Here is a 12,328-nt window from a genome sequence, read left to right on the forward strand (position 1 = left end):
GTGGTCCTGGCCTTCTGGACCCCTGTGAAAAAGATCCTTTTGATACGCTTGCTGTAATGACAGATCAGCAACGAGAGGATATTACTTCAAGTGCACAGGTAAGGGAATGTAGGTGTGAAGTAATTAAATTTGGTGGATGGTTTGTTCTTTTTTTTTTTTTAATGGAGCTTTATATTGGACGTGAATTTTCTTTTCTTAGAATGTAGTCAGATCTTACCAGTCTTAATCTAGGCATTGAACGTGTCATAGGAGAGGATGTATAGTAGTGTACATTTTTGCAGTAAAATAAATGTATTATCCTGAAAAATTTGTAGCATTCTCATCTATATCTATATATCTAGATCTAGCTATATGTAAACAGGCTCACTCTACAGCAGTATGTTAGTAGATTGGAAATTACTTTGACATCTAATATTTTATAAATACATCTCTGCGAGTTTCACATGACAATATTGACCATTCATGCTTGCAGTTTAAGAGGTTACTGCCTCTACCTCTTCATTTGATCCTTTTGCTAATGATTCCTAATGCCTAATGTGATGCGTGACAAGCCTTTGCTGCTTCAGTGCAAGCCCAGGAGCTCAAACACACGTACATTATTTTTAAGCTAAGATGCTGCACTTACAAAAGCAGCAAACGTGACAGACACGTTTCATTGTGTTGACTTTGTTGGGGGAAAGAAAGACGGGATAGTTAGAGCTAAGGGTAATATCGTACATCACTGATGCGCTTCCTTAATTGAGGAATTCCTCAAATTGGACATTGGTATGTAATACAAGTAACTTTTTTTTACTGTTTTTCTAGTTTGCGCTGAGACTCCTTGCATTCCGTCAGATACACAAAGTTCTAGGAATGGATCCATTACCACAGATGAATCAACGCTTCAACATCCATAATAATCGTAAAAGGAGAAGGGACAGTGATGGGGTTGATGGGTTTGAAGCAGAGGGAAAGAAGGACAAAAAAGATTATGATAACTTTTAAAAATGTTTGTTATCATTGCTAAGATTGATGGTAATGAAAAGTCCATTTGTTGCCTTGCTTTTACTTCATTCATAATGATGTCTGTTTAAAACATCCAAAACCAGCTTGTGAATTAGATTTGGAAGAGAAAAACCTAGCTCTTCTGTGAGATTCCGAATATTTTAATTGGATGTACTGTACCAGACAAATTATGGATGGAAAGACTGCAAATGGAAACTGTTGTCATAGGAAAAAATAGTTTTCCCTCACTGCATTTTCTTTAAACGTGTTGCTGACTTCAGTATATTTTCTTCTTTTTTTTGTCTTTTTTATTAACAAGTGCATTGTCTTCCTATCTTGACTGTATTTAATGCAGCATTTGTGCTTCTGTTGCTATGTGTATTTTGACTTTTTATTTAGAAGTATTTTTGTTTGCCTTTGACACTAGTTGTATGAGTTACTTTGTGTTAGGTAGTAAAACTGTTCCCCTCCCAATTAATATTTTACAGAAATTTTTTTTTCTTTTTTTGTAAAGTGAGACTGCAGGATCATGTTTTTTTTCTAAATGTGAAGGGGTTACAACACATAATTGTCCTGCCATTTGAGTGCTCAGAATTAAATGTTTTTGCCAATCTTGTGGCATTTGTCTCCTTAGTGTGATATAACGGTGTAATTAAGACAAATTTGTGTTAATCTAATCGAGTTTGCTGTTAGTTGTGCATTAGCAGTATAAAAGCTAATATATACAGTACGGTCTTGCAACAGTTTTAAAGCCGCTGCATAATTGATCAAAGATTTGCATGATGGTTTTTTGGTTTTTTTTATAGAAGGGCTTTTAAAACTATTATCTTAGGTTAAATGCGTAGGTCTTTGTATGATTGACTTTGTGACATAGCAAGGCCAAAAAATAACTTTCTGAATTTCTTTTCTCAACAAGCAAAGGTGGGCATTTTCCGTTTAGACAAAGTTAGTCATTCTTTTCAGTCAACTTTGTCGACATGGTATTAATGCCTCTCAGCCCTTAAAATAAATGTTTGTCATATCAGTGCCTGTGAGGTTATTCCTTATATCTGTTCCTGTATAAACTTTCTGTGATTTTTTCAATAATTCAAATTTTAAAAGTGAAGTATTATTGAAAAAGTGAAGGTTATCAAAGAAAAAAACGCAGAAAATTATTTGCTGTGGCCATAGTGTATGCTTATGTCTCTTTCAAAAATCTAAATATAGCAGTGGTGTAAGTAAAGTTACATCATACTGTTGATGTATGCTCTGGTACACAGGTGTGATTTGTTGTCACAGCACTACAGTGGAATACACAAATAAAAGTTAAAATTTATTAAATGACTAAAGTTCATTACACACTGGAAACTGAAGTTTCACTTACTCTGTTAAATGTGTATTATGCTTTGTTGCAAACCCATAAAACAGAGATTAACATAGACTAACATTCCGGTAGCTACTTTATATCGATGGCTGTAGGAGAGTATCACATGTGACAAAAATAATTTGTTATTTCTGATACCATTTATTAAGAAAAACCCAACTTCTGTTCCATTTCAAGGTCGAATTTCTCTTTGACCTTTTTAATAAGCAACTATTGGAGCAGGGGGGATGTTTCTGTTCCCAGCATCTACTGCTAACCAGCATGGGCCTATGGAATAAAAAATACAATATTTTAGAAAAACAGAGAGAATCTAAAGACTTAAAAGAAAAACATTTAATAATAGTGTTCTGTAAGCATCAGAGTGCAATTTTCAAGGGAGTGATTATTAGGGGTTAGCATATAAAAGTAAAGCTTTCTCACTGTATGAAAGCTTTCTAAATAATTAGAAATATGAAAAGCAGAAATGCTTTGAAGTTACTTAAAAAAATTACACTCATTTCATTGTCCAGCCTTCGTGCATAACTCCAAGCATATGCTTGTTCTAGGGGATATCTTGTTGCCATCGTGTCTAGTTAGCCATTACTATTTATTTTGAAAGCTACAGGTGCTATTCATGTAGCTAGTTTAACTCCATACCAAAGTTTCTTTCCTCATACGGCAAACTTGTCTATTCAGGAATGTGACCCTAAAATATAGGATTAAAAAGGTCAAAGATGTACTTTAGACTTTCTGTATTTTTGTTCTACTGGCTTTTAGCTCCTAACCAGTTTCTGGATCTTTTGAAATATTGTATACTTAAAGTGATTCCACATTAAATATGAAGCTGTGACCATGATTTTTGTGCTGTGTGGTGAAGGGTGAATTTGCAGTTTGTTTCTGGTGTTCCTGCCCATTTTAATGGATAACTTCTGACTCGACTCCTGTTAACAAATCTAAGAAGAATGTAAAAACAAGGTTTTCAAAAGTACAGAGCTAGCTTTGACTTTAAATACTACACTGTGCACTTAGGAAGGCAAAATAAGCATTTTAATAACCTATTTTGGTAATGCTACCAGTTTACTAATAAGCACAGTTTGCATTTTTTATTCAGCAGTGCTGTGTGTTAAATCCCTCAATCACAAACACTGCTCAATCCCTCAATCACAGTCCTCATACACAGAAGAGAAATGTACACAGGAAGGATATTCCCCTCCGTGCTCACCTTAGAAGAACAGTTTGTGAAAATGTGAGCTGTTCTGTTTTGAAGCTTTTTTGAACTTTGACTTGACTTCCTAGTTCATGAGTGTGTCCTGTCTGTGAGCAGTGTGATTTCGCATGGATTCTTGCATAAAGGCACTGCTAAAAATTAAAGTCTGTTAGACACAGTCCATCGACTTCTTGACCTTCTGTGAAATTCTAGATGAAGAGTTACATTTCTAGAGCTATTGAATATGATGGGTTCATTTGCAGCTTCTACTTTTAGACCTTTTAGTACTTAAAATTGTTCTGCCTAGAAAATTTTCAACAGTTGGAATCAACTTTGAATATTCCTGCAACAATTTGTATGCATATTTAAGATTCTTGTTGCTGGTTGAATATCTGCTGGTCATTAGTCTGTTAAGTAGTCACCCAGTGCCAAATTCATTTCTCTGTTAAGCAATTAAACTTGTTTGGACTACCCAAACAGATTTGACTAGCATAGTCTTAATAATGGGGGGAAGGAGACACAGTCAGCAATGTTTTTTTCCACTTATATTTTAGTTTTACAAAGTACAGTGATGGATTGATTCAACAAAAACATCTGTTTTCTTTCCATTTTTTAGGGTTTTTTTTAATGACAGCTGTAAGCCAAAGAGCCTTCTAGCCAGAAAGGCTAGCAAATTAAATTTCTTTTGAGAGATTCTTTTATAGATCTTCTCAGATTATCTTTTTCTCCTTCAGTGTTGTGTTTCTCAGACTTTCAAAAATGAAACAGCTGGTCTTTTAGGGCAAGAAAAAAATCCAAGGAGTGTTGTTTATAGACTTACTGCAGCAGTTTTGATTTATATCTAAATAACAATCAGGCTTCATTCTGTAAATATCTGTTAATCTGTATTCTTACATTTTGCTCCACTTTTTCATTTGCATTACAAAAGTCTGAGAGAAGCTTGCCGTTGTTTATTGAACTTTCTGATTGTTTGCAGTTTGCATTTTAAGAAACACTGCCCTAATAATATTCAACAAGTGTTCAGGTGCTACCAGGATAGAAGTCACTGTTTTTCAGGGACTGGCAGCTCTTGCTGGGGATGTTGACCCTGCACAGTGCACACTTTCCCACATGTCATGGTCTTTACATACCTGTGTTGGTAAGGGTTATCATTTAGAGACATCTTCAATATTTGTGTTTTCTTAAACTGTTCTGCAAAGCCATTGCCACCAGTATTTATTGGAGGGTAGTTTAAACCCTATCAGTTTGTAGAGGCTCAGCCACTAGCTTAAATACTTTTACATCCATTCTGCATCAGCCCTGTTAAGAGGTTGATACCCTAAATCAAAATAAACATAGAATGGCATCAAGAAACCTTTGTGGATTTTGTAAGTTTCCTGTACTTAAAAGTCTAAGACTGCAGAATTGAGTAGCTGACCAAGAGAAAATAAATGGCTTTTTCTACAGTAAAAAGGTTACTTTAACATTAAAAGTGAGACAAAAAGGCTCTTGTTTCTACACAGCAATCACAAACCTTGCTTCTTATATAACCTCTTTCCTTTCCTTTTCTGCATGCTGCATCGTGGTTGTACTAATAGTATGCATATTTGATCAGACCATGTAAGACAGCCTTATCACAGCCTTCACTTTGGCACACATTAAGTTTGCCAGTAATTTTCTGGTTAAACAAGTTAATGAACAAATGGGAGTGATGAAGGTGCCTGAATACATGAGTTTACTGTCATGTTTTACATGTTCCTGGGGTGTGTGCTCCTCCAACAGGGGATGGGTCTCTCAGAGGTGCAGGCCCACAGCTGCCAGTCCCATGTGGCTATCTCAGCATGGCTTAGAATGTCAATACTTAGGTAACTACTTCATATTTCATGCATAAGAGAAAAGCATGGTACATTTAAGAACTGGAGCCAGAGTGATCCAGGATGTTGCCAATATAGTCATGTGAAACAGCTGCTTCAGGAAGGTAGGATAATCATTGTGGTATCAGCAACAGAGTGTGCTTGTCACAGGAAAAGTGTCTGTATTAATTAAATGCCATCCCAGTTTCTACCAATAACTTCAATAATTTATTTTAGTGTGTTTTGTAAGTGGAATAAAATACAATAGAACAGACTCTTCCAGTTGGAAGGGACCTACAGCCATTGTCCAGTCACCTGCCTGACCACGTCAGGGCTGGCCAAGTTCAAGCACGTTGTTAAGGGCACTGTCCAAATGCCTTTGAGCACTGACAGACTGGGGCATCGACCGCTTCTCTAGGAAGTCTGTTCCAGTGCTTGACCACCCTCTCTGTATAGAAATGCCTCCTAACAGCCAGTTGAAAGCTCTGCTGGTGCAGCTCTGAACCATTCCCTCATGTCCTGTCCCTGGATAGCAGGGAGGAGAGCTCAGCAGCTCCCAGTGCCCTTCCCCTGCTCAGGAAGCTGCAGAGAGCAGTGGGGTCACCCCTCAGCCTCCCTTTCTCCAAACCAGCCCAGCCCAAAGTCCTCAGCTGCTCCTCACAGGAGGTTCCTTCCAGCCTTCCCACCAGCTTCGTTTCTTCCTCGGGGCACATTCAAAGACCTTGCCATCCTTCTCCACCTGCAGGGCCCAGCAGAGCCCACGTTGAGGCCACCCCAAGGCTGAGCCCAGAGGGACCATCCCCTCTCTGCGCCGGCTGTGCTGTTCTTGGTGCTCCGGGATGGGGTTTGCCCTTGGGGCTGCCCAGGCACTGCTGACCCACACTGAGTCCAGCACCAGTCAGCTCCACATCTCCCTCTGTAGCTGTCCAGCCATTCCTCTCTCACTTCATACGTGTGCCTGGCATTACCCCATTCCAGGTGCAGAATCCAGCATTTGAACTTGTTAAATTTTACTCAAAAGAAAAAAACAACAGCAACAACAAAAAAAACCCAAAACAAAAAAACACACAAGAAAAACTGTAACAGAAAGAACAGAATTAATTAAATGCATCCAACTCAAGAAATGAGATGGGGAAGGCCATTAGAGAGCTACAAATAAAAGGTAGATTTAAAAGGAAAATTGTTACATCAAATAGTCAACAACAATCAGCTCTGAAAATAGCATAGGAAATCAAAGAGAAAGGCTCAGTTTCAGCAGAGAGAAGACCAGTGCATGATTGGCCACTCATGCAGCAACTGCAGTGCTCCACGAAAACATAGAATAAAAAAGTTCCAGGTGATTGAGGAGGTTGAGACCAAAATGGTTCAGGCCAGTTGATCTGAGATGTTAAAAAATGTTACATGCTATGTACTCCAAGTGTGCTGTGGGAAAAGGTGAAGGAAAAGCTGAAGAGAAGGGACTGGAATACTGACCTTTCATGCATCTCTCCTGCTTCACAGACAGAACTACATCTGGAGCCCATGCCTTGCTCCCTTACACGTGAATGGAGAGTGTTAACGAGTGTGTGAGGACACCTCTCCAAACACTTGGAAACCTAAATGAATGTGCCGCAGCCAAAAAGGGAAGTGCGGGGTTTTATGCAGCAAATCCACAGGGCTGTGTTTGAAGTGTCCCTGTGTGCTTCCAGCAGCAGAGAGCGCTGTGTCCTCAGCAGCAGCTCCCATTGGAAAGGCAGAGTTCATTCTCACCTTTGTGTGACAAGCACGAAGGGAAAACTGTGATGTTTCAGCTATTACAGCGTTCCTCTCTATTGCCAAAGAATGCATTTAAAAATAATTTTAAAATAATTTTTAACGATGCACTAAAATAGTCATGGTAGCAAAACCCCAAATAAAATCTGCTAGTGAATTAGAAGACAGCACTAGTTAGAAACACAGCCAGGACCATCTCATGAATAAATTAGAAGTAAATACTTTAGGGGTGTAAAGAAATTATACAAATCAGAGTAGGCATAGCAGAAGGAAGAAGAGAGATTCAATTTTGAGTCACTGAGGGCTGCAAAGAAGAAATTCTGCAAGGTAAGGATTCCCACTGAGGAAGGCAGATACATGTTAAGATAAAATGTGTGTCAAAAGGCTGTATCTGACAAAACATTGAGAACAGGAGGAGAGGGGTATTTCAGATAAAAATCTTGTGTGAGGAGGTAGTGTGTGGTTTTGCTTTCTTGTATCCATTTCTTAAGAAATTTCTTGCAGCTTCTGCCAAGGGTGATTTCAGGGCAATAGATTCAGGATGAGCATTCCTTATATGACAATGGTAAATCATAAATCAGGATTCTGGATGCTTTAACTAACATTCCCAGCATGTTCTCCAGCATATCCAAAGGCATAAGATGTGCCAATTTACAAGCTATGGGACCAGTTCAGAGCTCCTGTTACAGGAATAGCCAGGGCTGAAGTGTTTCCCAAGAAGCAGTGGTGCAGTCAGAGAACACAGATCTGAAACCCAAGGGTTTGGGACAAAGTCCATGCAATAAAATTCTGTCAGTCCTCTGCTGGTTTATATATTCTCACTGAGGAAAATTCCCTCTACAAATGTCACCCACACATCAGAAAAAAAAGGAGATTTAAAATTACTTATTTCCTTGGAAAAACCTGGAGTTCTGGAAGTGCAGATGACTTCTGGAATCCTCAAAAAAAATGTTTCCAAATACCCATCTGACACTCAGGTGTGCCAGATTCCCATACAGACATCAGCATAAATATTTTAATTCTAGCATGAACGCATTTTCATTCTAGAAAGTTTGGTCAAGAAACTTTCCAAGGGCCTGAAGATAAAAACCACAGCAATTCCGGAGAAAAATATTCTAGTAAATCAAAAACATTTGCTAACAGGGACAAATACATGGATTTATGAGATTTCTTTTACAAGATTTGCTGCTTCTATAAAGTTTTCTGCTTCAAAGACTCATTTGTCTTAGCCAAATAAAAGTGTGCCCTGCTTAGACAAAGGCCTTTTTGAAGTCAGGGACAGTAAAGGGAAGCTAAAGCCAGCCTCAAGACTCATGTTTTTGTTTTGCCATGAGTTTCTGCTAAAGAGCATGTAGCTTTCCTGAAGGGGTAGGTTTATGCCTGTTCCTCAGATTATCTGGGCTAGATTTTTTAGTTGCAGCAGTTGTATGGGAGGTGGGGACGACAGCACGAGCTGGATGGCTTCTCTCATGACCTGACATCCATGACTACTGACACACACACATGCATTTTGCATTAGGAAATTAAAGCCAAGAGAATGTAAAGGGCCTGGTGGGCAAAGTAAAACAAGCACATTTTTTACTGCAGTCATGCACTAGATACAACTTTCACTGCTAAAGGAAAGAACAGAACAGCCAGGACAGAGCCAGCAAAATTTTCAAGTGTGTGTATATCTTTCCCAAAGAGGAGAGGTTACTGTGTAGGCCTCATAATGAGTATTTCTCCCCATGGAGATGCTGGAACTGACATGTCCTGTACCCTGTAACTTGGACACTGGATGGCTCTCACTAGCTTTGCTTTGCTTCTCCTCATGCCCAGCAGGAAGAGTCCTTGACAGGAGCAACTATTTAACTAGATGGACCAGATTCCTAGCTAGTGACAGAGAGCTGGACATCTTTCCCAAGGACTTTTCATCCACATTGCATTTGGAGAAGTGACTTGGGAAGAAAGGATCAGGGCTGGCCAAGGACACCCTGGCAGATTTTTTTCACCACACAGCTTAACTACTAGCATCAAATTGGGAGCTGAATGGTGCTTTTTTCTTTCATAGGGTTCATTCCAAGACAGAAGGGTCATCTCACATCCTGTGATATCAGGAGGGCCACATTTAGATTTATCAATGTATGAGCTCATGATCCTTAGGACCTCCCTTTGGACTTAGAGGAAACAAGGGTGAGAGGAGAGCACTGACTTAACTTTGCCTCACATCCAGCCATGGTGTAGGCTTTTTCCTGATACAGATGGGGTTTGACGCACCCTTTGTATACTGCTAAGGATAAGAAATACCCAATCTGAAGTAATTTCTGTTCACAGCCTTTTGGAGAATAAAATAAAGAAGTTCACCACACGACGAAGAAGTCTGTGTCCACCCACAAACGAGTAATTGTGTTTGCTTCAAAAGAGCTAAAAAAAGGTGGGGAACTTCCCTAGCCTTTGTATTCTTGTTTGTGACACCCATGCTTTCCTGGGTGACTAGAGTTATTAGTTACTCACTTCCTCTTCTCCCACTTGTAGCTATTAAGAGAAGGTGATTTTGCTATTCGATGTGAGGTGCTGTGTTCCCTGAGTTTTCACAACTCTCACAGCAGTACTTTGTTTTCCATCCTCAAGTTTAAGACATGTAATTCCCAGCTGCGTCTCCATGACTACAGTAAACACTCCGGTCCCACTCTTCATGGCACAGTTGTTAATTTGGTCTTGCACTCTCCTGTGTGCATGTTTTGGCACTATACACCCCAAATGGCAGATGAACCTTCCTGGCTAGGCAGGTTAGGAAGGTTATCCCCAGAAGGCCTTGGTAGAACAAAAATATTCAGCAACTAATGCATGAACACAAAATGGAACGGGTGTGTATTGCTGAAGGATTCCCTGAAGGAACTGCTGTTTGCCATCTGAGTCATGATGTGTGACCATGTGGGACATCCCAGATGGCTCTACTTAAGAAAAAAAAATGCATCTCTTCAACCACCTTCAGGGAGGAACCGGGCACATACTGTCTCAGGACTGAGACATGGGATGGAACAGGAATCAGAGCCACAGATTTCAGCTGAGGAAAGCTAGAGTAGATCTGCTTTCCCTTTACCGAGAGAGATCCACCCAAAATCTCCCCAGAGATTAGGTTCTCACAGAAGTAGAAAACTGCTTCAAAAATTGAAAGACGCAACACAGTCAGTAGAGAAAGGCCACTGCTACAAAAATGAAACATAAAGAGTTCATATAAGACAGCATTACACAATCTCTGGCCATATACCTCAAAAATGAGTTCACCTCAAAGGTGACAGACTGCAATCTGAATCAAGTTTGGAAACTAATTCCTGAAGGACACTGAAAGTACGGGCAAATGAAAATGTCAGTGTCAATCCAGTATTAGAAGTAATATCTTAGAGCAGAGTCCTTTTATGGGTTATTTTGTTGTTGTTGTCGTTTTGGGGGGTTTTTTTCCTTTTTATTAGTATTGTCTTAATTTGCAGAAAGCTAACATTCATGACTTTTCACAGAAAATTATCTTAGCCTGTATAAAGCAGAGATAGCTGCTGGCTGTCTATAGACTGATTTGCTAACCTTTTCCCACAGGACATCACAGTATATTCCTCCTTTCTGATTTTTTTCCCTGGTAGCTCCCAGTCATCTGACTTCCAGCTTCATCTTAAGTCTTCTATATTTCTTTCATACTTGTTTCAGACACTTTAATGTGTTCTCTTATTGTTTAAAATACTAAGCCATAAACTGGGTTACTTAACTGAACAGTAGAAATAGGGAGTATCAGACCCAGCATGCACGGCAGATCTCTGTATACTCAGGGTAAATCCAACACTTTTGAGACAGCTCCTCCATTCTGAGTTACACACAAGCATATGTGATGCTCTGTGAAATGTCAGGGTAACTGTACAGCTACAATGGAAATACCCAGGTTCGCACACCTATGTGCAGTTCTGATAATGCCCAGACAAGTGTGAAAAAAAGAAAATCCAGATTCTACACCCAAATTCTACCTTTTCTGAAGAGACAGATCATGGACCCTTGACAAATGGTAACTTTTTGAAATCCTCTTTCCAGCTGCTACTTCAAAACCTTTATCTGTGTCACCACTGAAGGTGCATTTACTAAAAGTAGTGTCCAGACCTGGATCCAGCCATGATGAGAGATCAAAGGGGCGCACAGCTGCAGATTCCTGCCTCTTATTTACCACTCTGGAATGGGAGTTATGCACACCTGTGACTTTGCAGGTCTACAGCATGGCAAAGACTCCCCCTATTTTCTTCAAAGAGAGGAAATGGGCAGTAGAAATTAGATGTAGTCATGCAAGTCATGCATGAGTCAACACTCATGAATGGCTTTAAAAATTTATTCTATCAGTCCAACCCATACCAAAGCACCCACAACACACAGTGACCTGCACCCCCTGCATATCCAATCACCCTTTGCACTCCCCAAGGCATCGAGATTTACTAAGGCCCAGGCTCAGAAAAGCTGAAATGTGACACAAAGAGCTGTGTTCAGCAATCTTCACCAAGTGTGCTCCAGCTACTGCCTAGGATAATGCCTTATCCAGGCGACTTGCTTCCCATAGCCAAGGAAATGCTGACAAGGAGGACTGCCACAAAGGAAAATATGAGATACAACTTGTAGTAGAAGGTCCCTGAAAGAAAACTGATAGAGAAGCTGCAAACAGCTCCTTTTGTGTCTCCCTTCCATCAGCTGTTACCACCGAGCCTCGGCACAGCTGAGAATTCAGCCCAAAGAATTATTCCAATTAATAGCATGTACATTTTTTAAACAAAGTAATCTCTGTTTATGGGAAGAGCAGAGCTGGTCTGTGAGATTCCCTCCTGCAGACAGCTTTAAAGGTAAATACTGTGATTATACTTTCAGAAACAGGAAAGTATCGGGATGAAATGGTGACAGTCAAATGCTATACATTCTTCACCCATTACAGACAAACTAGAACTCGGCTTTTAAAAAGTTTTACTTTTCTACATTTGCATGATTTTCATTGATATACATGTAAAATTGAACAAAATTGAATTACATTACTTGATACGCTCTTCTTTTCTTTAATGGATTGAAAGTCATTGGCAGCACAGACCAACACTTCCCATTTAGAAGAAACATGGGAAGACAGATCCTATTAATACACCATTCCAGGAACTTCAATTTGGTGCAGAAATTTTCTTTCAGAAGTTTTTATTAGTGAAGAGAACAATCCCAAAT

The 12,328-nt window shown here is 39.5% G+C and overlaps 1 protein-coding gene across 2 annotated transcripts in view; it reads left to right on the forward strand.

Moving 5' to 3' along the window:
* Positions 1-3,182, forward strand: part of ZFR (zinc finger RNA binding protein) — a 47,746-nt gene extending 44,564 nt beyond the window's left edge. For both annotated transcript variants that reach the window (XM_032097251.1, XM_032097252.1), the window contains exons 19-20: positions 1-98; positions 805-3,182. In XM_032097251.1, the coding sequence (XP_031953142.1) occupies positions 1-98; positions 805-984 (278 nt within the window). In that variant the 3' untranslated portion in view covers positions 985-3,182. The remainder of the gene's footprint in view (positions 99-804) is intronic.
* Positions 3,183-12,328: the final 9,146 nt, after the last annotated feature.

Source organism: Corvus moneduloides, chromosome Z (genome assembly GCF_009650955.1).
Source record: "Corvus moneduloides isolate bCorMon1 chromosome Z, bCorMon1.pri, whole genome shotgun sequence".
In the NCBI taxonomy this organism is placed as follows: domain Eukaryota; kingdom Metazoa; phylum Chordata; class Aves; order Passeriformes; family Corvidae; genus Corvus; species Corvus moneduloides.